This window comes from Manis pentadactyla, chromosome 6 (genome assembly GCF_030020395.1).
Source record: "Manis pentadactyla isolate mManPen7 chromosome 6, mManPen7.hap1, whole genome shotgun sequence".
NCBI lineage: Eukaryota > Metazoa > Chordata > Mammalia > Pholidota > Manidae > Manis > Manis pentadactyla.
This window is the reverse complement of record NC_080024.1, coordinates 117129797-117149029: the sequence shown is the minus strand read 5'-3', so window position 1 is coordinate 117149029 and position 19233 is coordinate 117129797. Positions and strand designations below refer to the sequence as shown.

The following is a 19233-nucleotide window of genomic DNA, read 5'->3' as shown; positions in this document are numbered from 1 at the left end:
AGAATGCCCATTGATTGCATGGCCGGTAGGTAAATCCAAATCAAACCAAAATCTAGGACTAGAGGGAATGTCCAGAATGCAATGATATCACTTTAGAAATCCTTAGTCATTTGCTCAGTTTTCCATGTTTTTATATGGAAATAGTAGTTTTCAAAACTTTCTGTATGTTTTCGGGCAAAATAGTCTCCTTGGCCTCAGTTTTCTTGACTATTAAATGAACATAATATCTCTCAAGACTGTGCAAGGATTATATGCAATATGTAAGAAACATAGCAAAGGTAACACACTACTCAACATATGTTAGTTGATCCCTTTGCCTGGGCATTTCCAAGAGTCCCAAACAACCTTAAGTCTTCAAAAAGAATGTAAGAATAAAATTTTCACAAGGTTTAGAGATAACATAAAAAGCTCTGAGTGAAAACATAATGTTAAATAAATTGAATAAGAAAGCTTATTAGGTCAATTTGCTAAAACTCAATGGTAATGGAGTCAAAGTTCAATGCTCTCAGTGTGGCCATTTTGTTCTCACAGATGTGTTATTTTTTCATTTTGCAGAATCATCCTTTGTTCAATAAAGAGCTAAATAATAAACAAGTGCTACAAACAAGGCCCAGAGGTTTTATAGCTTAGGAGTAGAACTAAGGCGAGAACTCCTCTTGAGTACTGGATTCAGTAAATACAAATTCTCTCCAAGCAAAACTGAAAGCCCAAAACCTTAGTAAGAATAAAATGTTTCCACAAATTATCCAAAATCTTTAAGTACTACAAGAAGCTAGAAAGAATTTCAAATGAGGTTGTGAGAAATTTGCTTCATGTTTAATACCTTTCTCCTTGTAAACAACAAGCCAGCACACCTCTACAAATACAGAATGAAGCCTCTGATACAATATTCACAGATTCAAAAAATGAACAAAGTTCAAATGTAACATTTTTCTCTGGCAAAATCAGTAAATAAATTGGCAACCTTGTCAGTCAGATAATCATTTCAATCTAGCATTTTACTTGGTAGAAAGATATTTGTAGAAAATCTATAAATAGTATGCTTCCCCCAAAATGCTATGTGAAAGATGCATACACAAGAAATTACATACTCTATGATTCCATTTATGTGAAATTGTAAAAAAGCAAAAGTAGTGATAGAAAACAAATTATTGTTTGCCAAGGGCCAGGGGTGGAAGGAGAGGACTGACAGCAAATGGACACAAGTTTCACAAGTGAAATAAATGCTCTGTATCAAAATTATGGTGGTGGATCGACAATTGAATATATGTTTTCAAAACTCACTGAACTCTATATTGAAAACTACAGTTTCATTATGTGATAATGGTACCTTAAAATTTTTAAAAAGGTTATACATAAATCAACATGTTTCTCAAAAAATAATTTCATTAAAATTTTTTACATAAACAATTTGTAAAAAATCTGCAAATAATACTGTTCTCACAATTATAAGCAGTGTTTACTTCTGACATTTTTATAAGAAATATTTGTTCAATGTTCTTTTAAACAAGCAAAACTAAGAAGTACTTGAAAGTCACCTTGAACGCAACTTAAAATCCTCCAAAAATGTTTCGTACGCTTAGTACAAAAGGACACAGTACTTGTCAGGTCTTTGAATACTTTTTCCAGAATATAACAGCAAACCATAGGTTGTAAATCTGGGTTGTAGGCAATCTAACTGAGTGGCACAGAGCAAGTGGTACTGTGGCAAACTGAGCACATGGTCCCAAGTGAGCTGCGATCCCTGGGTCCTGTGGGTTGATGCCAGGGAAGAACACAGGCTGCAATGCAGCCAGACCTTCTGATTTTTAAAGAGAAGGAGAAATAAGGACGTTTAGGAGAAATTTCCTGATTTTTTAGAACGATGGTTCAAATTTTTTTTACAACACTGTATGGGCCAAACAAAACATCCCATAGGCAGAATTATGACCTCTGGTCCACAGTGCATGCTTTCTGAACTTTTTCAGTGACCAAGTATTGCCATCTTTCTAACTGCTTACCTCTTTATTTGTATTAAGTCTAAAATAATGTGGAATACTAGAACAACTAAAGTAAAATTCATCTCAAAATTATATGAAGACTAGTCACTTCTGCTCATTTTGCTGAAAAACCAAGTCCTGTTTACATTTCTAAGCATACTGGCTGGTAATAAAAGGAAAAATCAATTAGAACAAAGGAAGAAGAGGTGAAGAAAATCATAGCTTTAAGACCGTAGTCAGCTTCTAGAATCCACAGAAATAAAATAATCCACGTGTTGAAATTTGAGAACTTCATTGCCCCAACTAGTCCAACCTGGCTGTAAATTTCGAGCAAATAATTCCAAACATTCCCCATCTGGCTTGATATAGTCTTTAAGAACCTCTGTTCAAAAAAGAGAAAAAACAAAAAAATTACTAAGAAAGGAATCAATTTCCTCTTAGCAGTTCAGAACAGAAAAGCAGGGGTATTACCTTTAAAAAAAAAAAGACAGCTAATTAATTTCAAGGACTTCATCAAAGGCATTACTATTTATAGTTAGAAAGTCATTTGAAATAAGCACCCTTGAAATTGAGAACAATACCATCAGAACTTAGTAGTCCTGATTTATCAATTTTCATTTATAGATGAGAAATGAGGATTTTAACACCCACACAGGTGACTTCAGTTTTCCATTACTGCTTATGTGTCTCCTGAGTCTAACTTGATTCAATTTTTAATAAATGTAATCCACGCATGAAAAAGAAGTCCACAGGAACAAAGACAACCCACTTAAAAGACTAAGATAAAATATTAGTCTCTGCAAACATATACTTTAATGAAAGGCAGTAAATGAAGAGTTAGACACAAATAGAAATATTCAAAATATCTAAGAAATAACCATACCACCTTACTATAACTTGGTAGTACTAAAAACATTCCTCCACTTCCAAATTATAGATTCTTCTTTACCTAAAATTTCACCATATTACTTTTAGTTAAGTATTCCTTATTCATGTATTAATAATCATTGAAAAATCACATTTTGTTGGGGAAAAGGTACCTAATATATATGTGACCTATAATAACAAAAAGAATACCACATAGAAGCTTTTTTTAGAGCACATGCTCATTTGTATGACAAATATTTAAATCAATTTAACCTTAATCATATTGCTGGCTAGCTATATTAACCTATAGGAACTGAGTATAAAAATAACAATTCAGGGATGAAAGGTCACTAGAACAGGCAAAATAGAGTTCTTAATTGCTATACAACATTGAGCCTGGAAGAAATCTATCAAATTCCCTTTAGGAATGATAAGGGTTTCATAGGAATACTTGATATAGGGAAGATTTAAAAGACAGTATGTGAAAAATTCTATGTTTCATAATGTTCAAATGCTCTCATAGCAAAATAATTATTTGTCAAAAGCCCTGGGCCTGTTTATCAAAAAAATTGATGAAAAGTATTGTCTATAATTCAACTGAACTCAAATTTGGGCTTTGATAGCTTCTAAGAGATGCTGACATGAAACTTTCAGTCCTTTCTTAAGTATACAATCAAATACTACTAAACTTGAAAGAGAAAGATTTCCCCAGAATATTAGAGGACAATAAACCTATATCACTTTTCCATTTTTTCCCATGAATTCAATGCCTCACCAGCTTTAATTCACTTTTAATGTGGTCTAAGGTTTTACTGAAGCAAGGTTTTGTTTGTTTGTTCCATTTTTTTGGTACAAAGATGTTAGCAAATCTATTTTGGAACTTTAAACTGGAGTCTGAACTGGAGTAAATCAGGCAAAATGTTTACTATTCTGAGTACCCACTGTAATCAGTGTCTGGGACCTAACAAAGGAAACAGATTCCATGTTTTCTAAGAGTTCACAATTTAACAGAGACAGCCAGGCACTTGAAGTGGCAAAACATAAAACTAAACCCATTTACCACTTCCCTCCTTCTCAATGTACCACAGTTCTGCATGGCTTTTTTTCTTTCCAGTGGAGAAAAAAGAAAATGGAGTAATGCTTTTACAATGCTAACCACATGTTTAATTTTAAAACAAGGAAAAATAAAAGCAAATTAAGGAAATGCCTTATTCTTACTAATTTTAAATATCAATTTAAAAATAAATGTAAGATCTTAAAAAAAGTTCTTATCACAAGAAAAAACAATTTTGTAGCTTTGGTAATGGATGTTAACTAGACTTGCTGTGTTGATCAGTGACCATTTCTCAATATATACATAAATGGAATCATTATTTATATACCTGAAACTAATATATGTCAACTATATCTTCATTTAAAAAAATAAATTCAAATATGTAAGTTTAAATATGAGCATGATATATGTATACTTTCGTAATTATGTAATATCTGGCATTACTAAAACATACTTCTAATCCATGAAGAAATAATCTGTGCATAGCCAGTCATCCCACTTTTGCTCAAGGAATAAGGGGCAGGGCTTGAGGAGAAGTGGCTCAAACATCAGTGGATGGAATCTCATCAGACTATGTTTTGCTCTTCAACAGAAGATATTAGTGAGTGAAGAAGTAAAAAGAAGTGTAAACTCCTCTAAGGTAAAACATGAAAAATAAAATTTTGACTCAAATACTTTCATTTCACAAATTTCCTACCTTAAATTAGACATAAGAATGTAATTTATGTTAGGTAGTAAGCCAAAGCTATTCATGGCTTATCTTTTAATTGATAGGAGGAAACTTCAAAACTTAATTTAGAGTAAATGTATCATTTTGAAATATAATATGCTGCCAATCTGGTCTTTTTTTCTTTTTTTCTATTTTGCAGCAGAAGTAACAAAACTTTCTAAGTACATGTTTCTATAAGCAAGAGAACAATTCATTTTATGAATTTGCATAAAGCAGTTTAAGAACATTTACATGTAAAAGTTCTAAGCATTATATATAGAATGTGTATTATCCCAAATCCTAGAGTTATGATTCCAGATAAAATATACTATAAAAATATGGAAGTTCATTTCTGGAGGCTTTAACTTATATAGCTTTATACCTAAAGTACATGTACTTGCTACATAGTAACATGAACTCAAAAATAAATTATGACAAATACTTCTTGTCTACCACTCACTACTTAAATCAAAACATAAAGATTATATATATCAAGTCATACAGACTCTTTCCCCCAAAATCTAATTTTTCTTTTTAAATGTTCTCAATCCTAAAAGTGTGGTCATGCTGCTCTCTACTGGAAATGTGACAGAATTGCATTTCATAGATACAGGCTATAAATGGTAATTTTTATTAGTATTAATAAAAGACTAATTTTTATTCACTATTTTAAAACCGTGACTCTTAAAACTAAACTTTAAACACAATTTTACTCTACTTAAAATGAATTGATAAGTAGTTTATCATTTGAGAATGAGACTTGGGTCTTAGCTTTTGGATTTTTAAAAGAAAATTAAACCCTAAGACAAACACTAAATTAAAGCTTTGGTACTCACCAAATGATAAACAAAATTCAAATGAGAAGAACATAAATCAGACTTCCTCCACTGAGTATAACTGGTACCAAACATAATTTTTTTCTCTAAGAACACCAGAATCTCACTTTTCATTTAAGTCATATATTTAATGCATTAAAGAGTCTATGAAGTCCAAAGTTTAAGGGCAATTATTCACTAAGAATCCTTCTCAAGGAATGGATCATTGGTAGACAACTGAATATTTCTCAAATGAAGTAATAAAGACCCACCTTCATAAGCAATTTAAAATGACAAAAATCCTAAGTACTACCAATAAAAATTACCTTGGGAATTTGTATTCACTTCCCTATATATTCTAGCTCATGCACTATCTCATAGTCTACAAATTAACATGATAGGCTGGCAGACTGTATTTTCCCAAGTGATAGCTTGAAAATTTCAGATTTTTTAAGCAGGAATCACCAAACTAATAGAACATATGTTCTTGAAGAAATTTTTGAATAGTAGACTTCGAGTATCAAATTCAGTATCTCTCCAGGACTTAACATCCATATTTTTTTTAACTCACTTGAAAATTTAGCATTTACTAAGCTTCTGTATGCTAAAGAGTTTCAGATATATTACAACCAATCCTCACAACTCTAAAAGATGAAGTATCATTATTCCCTTTTTAAATGGGGACCTTTGAGGTGGAAAATAATTAATGACTCACTTAAATAGCAGAGTCAGGATTTAAATTCACATTAGTCAATCTCCAAAGCCCAAAATTTCCACAATTCCTTGCTTCCTAGTTTCACTGAATGATGAACATTACACTAAAGCATTAAGACTAGTAAGAACTACAGGCTGTAGCAACTACCTTTCCGGTAGTTGAGAAAAGCAACACTACCTCAACATAAAACTGGGAGTCTCTACTGAATATCAAGGGGATTCTAACCATCTTTCTGCCTGCTATTCTAAGCTCCTGGTTTTGGAACAAGCAATGAGTAGAGCTCTGCAGATAAAATAAAGCCCCTAGCTAAACTACAGTCCTTAGACACCTCATCAGTCTTCAGTCTGTCAAGGCCAGTGACAGGGCAACAACTGACAGTAAGGGGAACCTAAAAAAATGGCATAAGAGGGAAGGCTGAGGTGATATAACAGTAATCTATGCAGTGTGCTGGCAGTCCTGCAGATCTGTCTCTCTCTTCAATGGTGTTTGAATGGAACAAACCCAGGGACTCCTCTTCTTCCAGCTTCTGACCATCCTCCAACCTACCTCTGCCACCAGCCAACACCATTTCTCACGGTTAGCTCCACAGTGCCAACAAACCATGAGCTCCCAAATTCATCAGAATTATTCTAGTGAGGTGGAGGCCACCATCAACCACCTGGTCAACCTGCATCTGCAGGCCTCCTTATACGTACCTACTCTGGGCTTCTATTTCAACTTTGAAAATGTGGCTTTGGAGGGCATGGGCCACTTCTGAGAGTTGGCTAAGCATCTCTTGAAAATGCAAAATCAGCCCTCTCCCAGGATGTGAGGAAGCCCTCCCAAGATGGGTGGGGTAAAGCCCTGGAGGCCACAGATGTTACTATAGCCCTGGAAAAGAGCCTGAACCAGGCAGGCCCTTTTGGATCTGCAAGCACTGGGTTCTGTCCATATAGATTCCTATCTCTGGATTCCTGGAAAGCCACTTCCTATATGAGGACTAACCTCTGTAGGCTGACCAGCCCCAGGCAAGTGTCTCTTCAAAAGGTTCAACACCAAGCACAAATAAATAGCCTTTGAGGAGGGCCCTCTGCATCCCTATGGTTCAGGGTTTCTGCCTAAGCCTCTCCTGGCCATCATTAGGTATCTTTTTAACCACTTTGGAGCCCTCTCTCAAGCTGTGGACCAAATAGAAACAAATCATCTTGCAGGGGAAAAAAAAATCATAAATTCTGCTATATAATTTCAAATTAAAAGAACACACAATAACACTGATTTAATTTCCAAATCACTAGACTATTCAATGTTAAATTCAACCTTTCTCAATTTCACAGAAGTCACAGCAATTCTATTTTATAAAAACATACCAGCAAGAGATGGCTTGTGTGAGTGAAGAGTACACGGCACACTGACAATTAACTTGTGATCTGGAATGGGGAGCACTTTTACATCTGCATTCCTAATTAAAGTAGAATGACAAAGTAAATTATATTTTAAATGACAATTTTTTTACATATAAGCCATAGTTGCCCTAATTTTTTTCACCTTTCAAATTAAGGGAAAGAAAATTGTAAAATTAAGAATAGAATCAATAATAGAAGTCAACAACTTAAGTATTGAGACATTTCCAATAATTTCTTTTTCTATAATAATGACATTACACAATAGGTAAAACAAAAGATGATATAAAATTTCATGAGGCATACCATTCACACTTTCTGGTTTGGGCCATTTTCGAGTTTCAAAAATACAAATGTTAAGGAAAATAAATGACCATTGTATTATTATTAAAAGCCTAAAACTTATTACATTCATACAATTTTGAAAAACCACTTCTCCTACCTTATTGGTAAAGCAGCTTTTTCTTGAACTCTCCCCAGTATAAGACCTTCATAAGGCTTTTTGTGTGGAGAATCCAATGGGAACACAAACTCTCCTGAATTGGTGATCTGATAGGAGTCAAAAAACAACAAAAAAACCCCACACATTTGTAAATATCCAAGAAACAATTTTTTTCCCTATCAGTATATAATTTCTACCAAAGAAAAAGAAATTATTAAACCTCTAGGCTAGTGCTATCCAACAAAAATATAATGTGAGCCACGAACATAATTTAAATTTTCTAGTAGCAACATTAAAAAAAGTAAGAAGACCACAGTGAAAGATTTTTAACTACACATTTAATCTAACAACCAAAATGTCATCATTTCACTGTGTAATCAACTCAAGAAAGTTATTGATATACATCACATTCTTTCATTCATCCAGTTCTTTGAAATCAAATGTATATTTTATACAATACCACATTTCAATTTTAAATAGCCACATTTCAAATGCTCAAGAACTATGGCTAGTGACTACACTGGACAGAGCAACTGTATCAGACTAAAAAACACCACTTCATCATCTTGCACATAAAAAACTCTACTTTTCATGAAAATTCATTTCTAGAAACTGTGCCATCAATTCATTTACTCATTCATTCAAAAAACATTTACTGATTATTGGCAGCGTGACTAAGTAGATCATAATAAAGTATTTTTCTATACTTATAAAAAACAGTGCCATTAAATACAGTCAGAGCTAAAACTAACAATGAAAGAAGTTGGGGATCAATACGATAAATACTTGGTCCAATTTCTTGGCATTATAAATCCAGAAGTCAATTCATTTTACCCTGGAGTGATCAGACTCTCAAAGACTCATTTCAGCTAACCAAACTCAAAATGCAATTTATAGTAATATCTCAATTCATTAACCATGGAGATGTATGTTTTCATTATCAGAATATTTATGTCTTAGATGTATGAACTCATTTACCCTATTCTGAGGAACCTAAAAAGCCAAGCCAATAAAGTCCTTTTGTCACCTCTAGGGCACATGAGAGACAGCATCTCTGGCAAATTCTTATTCTTTGGATATCCTTTATCCAGAGTGAAGATTATTCCTTCTGTTATAACAATATGTATAATTACCTAATAGTGTTTTATATAATCTACTGTATTTTGTTTTAAACTCTGGTCTTATTATCATGCCAACTCTTAGAACTGATTACTACTATAAATAGTCAGTTTTTAAGTATTAACATTTCCCAGGTTTTGATTTCTGAAGGTAATATTTTCCTGACTTTGGGCCCAGTCTCTGATTATGTAAGAACTGTCAAATGGACAGGGCAAAATGGGGTTTTATATTCCTGTCATGGTCCTATACCAAAGCAACCAAAGCTAAGCCCAAAGTATGATGTGAAAACAAAGAACTGCAAATGTTTGTTTGCCAAGTGCCAATAAACAACACACATGGCTACTAGAGGATATTTCAGCAGACTACAAAGTACCCACAAAGCATATAAAAATAGAACTCTCCTGTATATAAAATGAATATACAGCTGTACAAATACTAAACATTCAGTTGACAATAACTTGGCTTATCTTTTTGAAATGTAGGAGGGCTTTTGTTGGAATTCATCTAAATAGGCAATGCTTCTTTAAAAGGATGTCCAGTGAATTCTGAACTGATGCCTATTTTCCATATTTTTTGGTATTCTTAGAGCAGAGATGTTAGAGATCATTCAACCAATCCAAAAGTGGAATCCTTTCTTTCAGAATAGGCACAGGAGCATGTAAGATACTGAGGACCAAGGCTAAGATTGAAAGCATGAAAAGTTTTTGGTTCTAGCATCCTTCCCACCTCTTCCACACTGGGTTAGTTTGCTATTCTCCCTCCCATCCCCAGCAACATAAGGAAAAAAGAAAAGAAGTCACAAAGGGTAACTAAAATTGTAGATATGTAGAGAGGAAGAAGATGAAGGGTAAGACATTTCACGTGTAGTGATGGTCAGATTACCCCAAGTTTTTGTTTTTGTTTTTTTTAAACTACAGAATCAGAGCTTTTTAAACTGTCATTCTGTTATCTCCCTGAGTGATTTCCTAAGGCCAGCAGTTTAGGACTCTACTAGAAAGAACAAACAAAAATAGGGAACAAACAGGTAAAAAGTCTTGCGATTAAGATTTTTTTTAAAAGTAGAAGTTTCAATTAGAGCATGTTGAAGGAATAGAGCAGTGACATGTTAAGCATTTAAAAACAGATTCTACTGTCTTACTATGCTGATGGACAGTGACTGTAATGGGGTATGTGGGGGGGACTTGATAATAGGGGGAGTCTAGTAACCATAATGTTGTTCAAGTAATTATAATTGTACATTAACAATATCAAAATTTAAAATAAATTTAAAATAAATTTAAAAAATAGATGCTACTGTTATGTAACTTACATGTCTTGCTACATTAATAAAAAGTTAACTTCTGAACTTACTTTTACCCAGTGCCATTCAGCAACTACATCCACAGACCAAGAAGGATAAAGCTCTTCCTTTATAAAACGTAGGTGCTTCTGTCTATTAGTCACCCAAGTAATAACAAGACAGTTTGGAGCAGCCAGTTTAGAGATAGGTATTTGCTTTATTTGCAGAGGTGATAAGTAACTATACCTAAAAATAAGCAGGAAAAACGTTAGCAGATTTCACTGCAAAAAAAAAAAAATAAGCAGGGAAAAGACATTGACTCCAGTAATACAAAGCTCCAATAGCTATTTATTTGTATCTCTAAATACGAAGCTTCAGTGACATCCAGTGGACACATTATTACATGCAAGTGAGAACTTCATTTTTTTAGTTACCAGTTTTAAAATGTCAGGCACTATTTATCATTTCTAAATGTATGATATTTCAGTAACTTTACTAATATTTATAAGACTTTCTCCCATTTAAAATTCAGTAAATATTATTTGGTTCCCATACTCTGTACATTACACAGAAACTTCATCACGTGCATCTTAAAACTGTCTCAGTATTCTACTACATTTTCAACCCTCAGTCTATCCTGCTTCCTCTTCCTTTCCAATTAATTCCACTAGGCTCCCTGAAACCCTCATGCTTTCATTACCAACAACAACAAAAAAAAAACACTTCTTTATTTTAGTCTTGTATGTAGTCATAGTATGAAGCCTAGTTTCTCTCCCTAGAACACCACCTACTCCACAATACCCAATCAAATCAATGTGACCCTTTCTCCAACATCCAACACACACAACAGAGAGGTCAGTAGTCTCCTAGCTCCCCTACCCCAGCTTCCAGGCTGTAACTCATCCACCTTTGCATAAAATCCCCTTCTCTTTGGGAGGTATGCTGTCCAGCAGTGCAAGCCTCTAATGTTCCTTTTTGAACCCCTTCCATCTCACTCTCCATATTCAATGAGGGTTTACCACTCTGAGATCCTTCTACCTCACCAACACAAGTCTTGCCATTATCCTTGCCAATTTCAAAGAGTAATCTATGTAATGTGCACACCTCCACCATTCCCCACCCTAAACAACCATGACTGCATTCATCCCACTTCAGTAATTCATTCTGGAGGCCATAACCTGAACGGACCTTGTCATTAGTCACCCTAGCTCCATCTCTGAAACCATGAACACTGATTTCTAGCTATAACCTCTTACCCTTCACCTATTCTCTGACCTTACAAAGCATCCAGTTCTTCCACTTTCCTGAATCTATCAGTTTCTCCTGCCCACATGCTCCTCTTCACCACTGACAACCAATCACCAATCACTTACTGCCCTCTCTCTAGCACCCTCAACTCCCATCCCCCTTTACCACTGCCCCACAGCTCCATTAAACCTCCCAACTTAAATTCAATGCAACTTCAACACAATTCAATTCAACTTCTTCATATGGAGAAAATGCAAAACTTAAGAAATGGGTCATTTAAATCCATTCTCAAGCTCTCAGAACTATTCAACAACGCTTTTACTTATCCGTGGCCAACTACTACAAACCCTCATCTCCTTTCAAGTCCCTGCCCAAACTCACTCCTAACAGATGAAGTGAACTTGTACACTGGTAAGAATAAAGGTGACCAGACCCCTTCGGCTACCTAACTCTCCCCTTCCTCCATATACTTTCATTTATCTATTACCATACATTTCCCCTTTCAAAAATGGCATGGTTCCACCTATTTAAAGCTTATCCCTCCAGCTGTATTCTCTTATTCCTATCTTCTAGCATCTTGTAAATGCTAAGTATTCACCTCCTGTATTTCAACTTCCCTAGTAGTTCTTTACCATCAGCCTAAATAGGTTTACACTGTCCAATTTTAAAGGAAGAAAGAGGAAAGAGGAGGGAGGAAGAAAAGAGAAAAATTCCCTCAATTCGGTCTTCTGTCTACATCTAAGCTAAGAACTGGAATGCATTTAGTCTTTCTTTCTCTCCTTTATTTTATTTCTCAATTGACTACAATGAGGCTTCTACTGGTATACCTGTTCTACAAAAAGTAAAACAAATTTAAGAAGGAATTAGACAAATTTATTCATAGTAGGTTAAGGATAATTATATTTTGACACATTTCTAAAATTAAGAGTTTGATATAAAAGAAGGCAAAAATGTTGCTGTTCATGTTAAAGAATATCTCTGAACTGGTTGATCAGTAACCTTAATCATGAATAAATAAATTACTCTTGACATTCTTACTACAAGAGAATTATCTGGTTAGGGGAATTAAAAATTTTAAACTAAAATGTTTCAGTAGTTTCAAATAACCTGCATCACTAAGTTACACTTTAAGCATTTGTAACTAGAAAGTACAAAGGTCAATAGCTTTTAGAAAGCATATCCTATTAGATAATATATTTACACTTACCTATTACTTCTTTTAACTGATTTGTTCTGCCATGGTGGATCTATCACAATTACATCATATGTTTTCCTGCCTGAAAACACACATACAATTTCAGAAAATACCTTCTGTATGTGATTGCTTTAAAAACTAAACATGTTCTTCAAAACTGAATCTCAGAGGGATTTTAACTTAATTTCACCTATTGTTATTTTTGCAAAGACTACCTAAAAATAACTATACCTCACTTGGCTGGACACCAATGATTTGTAAATGCGCTGTTAAGTCTTAGCAGCCATATTAATGTGGTCCTTTCAATCCTATGTGGGGTTTTCTTGTTTTACTTTTTCTTTAACTTTTTATTTTGAAATAATTTCAGTCATATAACTGACACATTGACCAGATATAATATTTCCCTAATCCACTAGAGTCCTTTTTTCAAATCCAGGGTCCAAACCAGGATCACATTTTGTATTTAGTTGCCATGTCTCCAAATATCTCCTCTAATCTGGGAAAGTTCTTCAGTCTTTATCCTTTATAACCTTGACACTGTTCAGATTACTGGTCAGTTCTTTTAGAGAATGTCTCTCAATCTGGCATTGATATTTCATCATGACTAAATTTAGGTCCTTTATTTTTTGCAAGTACTACCAGAGTAATGCTGGGTCCTTATCAGCACTGTGCCTCTCTGATCAGCATTAGAGCAACATTGCAGGAAGTACAGGATGTCATATGCCTCATTGGTGAGACTACTTTAGTCACTTGGTTAAAGTGTTGTCTGCCAGGTTTCTCCAGTTTTCCATTTAAAATTATTAAGTATCTTGTGGGAAGATATTTTTAAGACCATGAAAATATCCTGTGTCTGATATTTTCACCTACTATTTTGACATCCAATTACTACAGTGTTTGCCAAATGGAATTTTTCTAGTTCTACCATTCTACCCATATTTATTAACTGATATTAAGTGTAAGGAAGAGCAGTCCCTTTGTCCGTTCTCCTGCTTTTATAAACATAGGTGTATTTTCATAAATGTACAATCTCATAAGTAATCAAAAGAATGCTAATTAAAATAAGAATACAACTAAAATTTAAATTAAAAATTATAGAAGTTTTTAAACTATGAGAGTGACAAAGATCAAAAAGAATGGGGAAAAAAAGTGTTCAAACATAGCATGATTTCCTCATTAGTTGTTATCCTGTCATTTACTCTGAAGAATTTATGACACTATGACATGAATAACCACTCGTGTAAGTTGGCTTGATAGCAATGAAAAGAAGCTTTTCATTAACAAGCTATGTTACTTAATAACTTAAAACTTTGCTATAAAATGTTCAAATAAAAGCGGATTAAATTCAACTTGACCAATATACCTCTTACCTACCTCATACCTTATAGTATTATAATAGTTATAGTTTATTAAAAATATATAAATTACTGAGATAAATGACTGATGCAGACTATCTTGTTTAATCCTCAAAATGACCCTCAGAAGTATGTACTATAGTGAGACAGGGACCATGGGCTTAGACAGTAGGGTGAGGGCCTCCGGAAAAAGCAAGGCAAGATATTTACAGTCAAAAGAACGTAACAATGTAAAGTCCTACTGAAACTCTGTGTTCAGCATTATGCAAAGTCAAGGTCACACTAATAGACTAGGAATACAGACATCTTCAGTGAGATCAGTTAAAGGTCAAAAGGCCAGGAGCAACTTGGCCTGAAATGTTTGAGTGTTCCGCAAGGGTATCTCAGCATAACCCGTGACCTCACTGTAAACAGCCCTAGCAAACAGACAATAACCCAGCCCACCTTGAGGGTGGGGCAGGTGGTACAAGTCCACACCCTAAGCACTCAATTCCCAAAAATCCTCACTGCCTATAAATCCCCTAGACAACGCACCACCCCAGGCTCTCTTGTCCCCTCCTGGCTCGAGCCAGGAGCTGTGTCCCCTCACTTTATTTCTAAATAAAAGCCTCTGCCCTGGCTCTCCTACCTTGGGTGTCTGCTAAGTTGATTCTTTGACTCCACAAACAAGAACCCCGGCATCAATACTATACATTTTATAGGTTAGGAAACAGGCTCAGTTTTATGAAGTGAGTAACCCAAAGACTCACAGTTAAGCTTCAGAATCTAAATTCAAACTCAGGTATGTGTGACTACCTGTATTGAATATAGACTTCAATATTTAGATTTTTTATTGTTTTACAGGAAAATATTTCAAGAAATTTCTGACAATAAACTTGACCATTAGCTTAAAATGTAATAATCTAAAAGGCTAGGAATGGTTTAAGGATTAATATCCATATCCAAAGTGTTGCTGCTTTGCTATAAATAGAAGTTAAAGTTATTTGGTCAAACCCTACTCTATCCTGAATTCCTCAGTACAGGGCAGTAACTGTATTTGCTTTCTGGGAGGCTAATTAGCTTTAAATCCACTGCTCACAATAAGAATTGCAACTTTTTTTTTAAGAAGTCAGCACTTTAATACCGAATTTAAAAGAAAAATTACACTGAGAAATTAAATGTTTATTCTATCCTCATAAAGTGTTGACCTCATTCAGCATTCAAACTCTTAATTTTGGGGGCTGTAGAAATATTCTTTTTCTAATAATAAACATAATAATTACTTACAATTCACAAGTGGGTGCATACAAGAAATGTCAGACAAAAGAAAACTGCTTTTTGGTGGTAGCAGGTATTTCTGTCCCATTAAAGTAATCATTTTGGTAAAGCTAGAGTTGTTTTCAACAACCCGTGAAAATAAATCCTGTTCCGTAACAGACATATCATCTTCCATCAATTGCAACGTCTGAAGTTCCATTTCATTCAGAGAAGACAAATGCTTTGCCATTTCACATAATTCTGACAGTTTACAAGTATCAAGTGGTAAAGTAATGGGCTCAATACACTTGTCCTGTTTTTCAGAAAGGGGACGAAGAAAGCCACTTTTGAGACCTTCTTGGATTAACTGTGAAGAACCATCCAAAATCAGCCCCCTGATCTGTAAGAAAATTTAAGTACATTAAAAAGGCATTGACATCAATACAATTTTCTAAATACTGGAATTCCTACCTTGCTTTGAATATCTGAACATATGGAATGAAATTAACATGCTCAATGTTTACACCAAAATAATTTTATATTACAATGAAAAGATAAGAATGTGTAAGTAGACCTGTGAATTGCTGTTTGTTAATTGTGGAATGAAACAAACTTCACAAATTCACTTACAATTTCTGAATAAACACACCTTTAATTTTATAAAATACTGCTTAAATTATTTTTAAAAAAGGGGGATAACTGTTACATGAACATATAAATGAAGTTTTACAAAAATACAACTACAATAATTATAAATTAAAAGCTGTGTTCTGCTTCTGGACAGGATAGAGTACCAGGAATCAGATTTAACCTTTCACCTGAAATTACTTTAAAAATTGTATAAAATGTGTTTTTTAAAAAAGGCTTTCAGACCTTAGGTGGATGTCAAGCAGTACAGAACAGTGGTCCCTCAAAACAGAGAAACAAATGAGTGCTCCAGCTCACTGCACCGAGAATGCTTCCAGGCAGCAGCACAGGGAGACCTACTCAGAGTCCAACAGACTCTCTGAGTTAAGGGCATGGAGCTGGAAGTCTGAAAGGCCAAGGCAGTAGAGTCTGCAGGGCAGAATACCAATGGGGAGCGAGCTTCAGGCAGTCCACTCAAGCCTCCAGCTAAACACCAAGCAGCACACACACGTGCTGAAAATACCCAAGTTTCAGAGAAAGAACCAGATGAAATGATCAGAGAGAATTATCTCGCAGAGCTCGCAGACGGCTGGGCACATTTAGTGCTCCCACAAGCCAAAATGGAAAATCATGTAATTTATGGGCATCAGGTCAACTACTCAAAAGGTACTGCCTCCATATTGGGGAAAAATAATAGCTCTAAAGTCTGCTCTGGTCCTAACTTAAAAAGCTCAATCAAAGTCTTAAAACCTTAAAGGAAATATCAAAAGGATTAATCAGTTTCAAAATAACTTTCTCTAAGAACAAAGCTCAAGAATATTTATAGGAATATGAAAATATCCAGTACCCAACAGGTCAAAATCAAAATGACTTATGAAAAATTAAAAATTAGCAGGAATATAAAGCCACAAGAAATTGCAACACATTATGAAAGGAAAAATCACTCAATAGAAACACATAGGAATGACAAAGATGATACAATTAGAAAAGGCTGGGTAGGTTTGCCTGCAGCCCATTTAAAAAGATGAGGAAAAAAAAGTAGAAAAGGATATTAAGGCACTTGTTACAACCACATTCAAATTCAAACGTGTATAGAAAAAAAAATGAGCATGTTAACAAGAAACATGGAAACTGTTTTTAAAAAGATGAAGCTGAGCTTCTAGAGATGAAAACTACAATACAGAAATGAAAAATACACTAGACTGGATTAACAGCAGACACTGAAGACGAAGAGGTGAGTGCACTTTAAAATAATACAATAATCTTTCCAAAATGAAGAGGGAAAAAAATATCTGAAGATGTAGTGGCCAGAAATTTCCAAATTTCCTGAAGACTATGAATTCACAGATCCAAGCTCAATAAACGGAGAAGAAAATTCAATAAGGAACATCATAACCAAATTGCTGAAAATCAAGACAAAAAAGAAAATGTTCAAAGCAGCCACAGGCTTCCACTTCCAACCAAGATGGATTAACAGGAACAACAGTTCTCAAGACACTGGGTATCTTGACAGACAATAAAGAATAGCGAAAGAAATCAGAAGTAAACCCGAGACTGCCCTAGCTAACTGCCCTGAGAGTTTCCAGGCCACAGGAAGAATCTGGGCAGAGCCTGGCAGAAATCCAGAGTTGCGGAGACAAAGCTGTGAACATGGGGAGCCCAAGAGAGTTCACAGGACAGGATACCAGAGAGAGAAAGGCTACAAAGAGAAAAAAACTCTGTAGATCTGCAGGTATCACACTGGAGAAATTCCCCTAAGTACTCTCTGCTCAAGTGTGTAAGGGACCTACCCAGGCCAGGAAAAGGGCTACCCAAAAGGACTAGAAAAACTGCTTGGAGCACAGGGCCAAGAGTAGTACTTGTTTCTAACATTCAAACTCTTGATTCATAGGGAAACAGGGAGACAAATCACCATGGGTCTGTGTATGAGAAGAGGCACTGACAGCTGGAAATGGGGACTGCATCTCCCTCCAAGGCAGAGAGCAGATCTGTTTGCTGTTCAGGTTAACAAAGGCTCCCTTTGGGGCAAAAGGTTGGATAGGTTAAAAGACTGGAGTTGCCAACCTATCACGATGTGAAGTAAATAATGATGACAAATAACACTGCTGATAACAAATGCAGAACACTACAGCCACTTTTGAAAACAATTTGGCATCTTTTTTATAGAGTTAAAACATTTCCCATCAATCCAACAATACCACTCCAACATGATAATTTAAAACTTTTACTAATGATTCTTAAAGCAGATATCTAGAAAATCAGAACATTTTAATGAAATTTCATATCATGACAAAACACAACTGATGAGAACCTATGGCATGCTATGGTGCCCAGAGAAAATTTCATAGCATTGAATATTTTCAATAAAAAAAAATTCATTAAGACAACTCAGAAAGTCAGAAAACATATAAAGCAGAAATAAATTAGGAAATAAAAATGTATGATAAATTTCAAAAACAACTAGCAAATTAAGTAAACCATTTGCTAATCTATTGAGAAAGAGTAAATACACAATATAAATAATGAAGGTAAAATAACCACAGAAACAGACTAAGCATAAATTTGAAAAACTGGATGAAATGGATAATATTCTAAGATAATAACAATTTACCAAGATCGGCTAGGACAGAATTTTTTTTTTATCTAAAACTGATTTCCAAGAGGAAAAAGGTAAAGTTGTCAAGAAGTATCCCCAGAAAAGGCAACATGACAGGATGGTTCAAAGGGGAGGACTAACCAACTTTTAAGTAACAGATTACTCCAGAGAACTGGGGAGGAAAAATGGGGAAAACTTACAACATCTATTGTTGATATTTGTAAATATCTGCATATAATTATACATATCAAACAAAATATACATATATTAGATCAATCTCACTTATTACTGTCTCAAGTAAAATGTTAGCAAATAAAATCTAGCAGAACATTTGGAAAATAATACATCACAGTCATCTGGGATAAATACAACAAATGCAAGGTGGTTAGATAAAAGGAATAATTAAAGAAAAATATTAGGAGAAAAATCATCTATTCAATCTCCATAGATGCTAAAAAAACATTAGATAAAATTCAATAAGCATTTCAAAAAAAAAACCTAGAGCAACTTAACAAGAAATTTGCAAGACTTCTATAATGAAAATTTTACAGAATGACAACAGAAACCTAAATGGATGGAAAGACATAGTCATGTTTTGGGGGAGGAGAACCACTATTTAAA

The 19233-nt window shown here is 34.5% G+C and overlaps 1 protein-coding gene across 3 annotated transcripts in view; it reads right to left on the bottom strand.

The window, feature by feature from the left end:
* Window positions 1–794: 794 nt before the first annotated feature.
* Window positions 795–19233, bottom strand: part of METTL4 (methyltransferase 4, N6-adenosine) — a 34923-nt gene continuing 16484 nt past the window's right edge. For 2 of the 3 annotated variants that reach the window (XM_036905838.2, XM_036905839.2), the window contains 6 exons: window positions 15420–15789; window positions 12814–12883; window positions 10430–10604; window positions 7961–8067; window positions 7486–7577; window positions 795–2361 (listed from right to left, as the gene is read on the bottom strand). In XM_036905838.2, coding sequence (XP_036761733.1) covers window positions 2216–2361; window positions 7486–7577; window positions 7961–8067; window positions 10430–10604; window positions 12814–12883; window positions 15420–15789 — 960 coding nt within the window. In that variant the 3' untranslated portion in view covers window positions 795–2215. The remainder of the gene's footprint in view (window positions 2362–7485; window positions 7578–7960; window positions 8068–10429; window positions 10605–12813; window positions 12884–15419; window positions 15790–19233) is intronic. The other variant, XM_036905841.2, reaches the window with a different exon arrangement.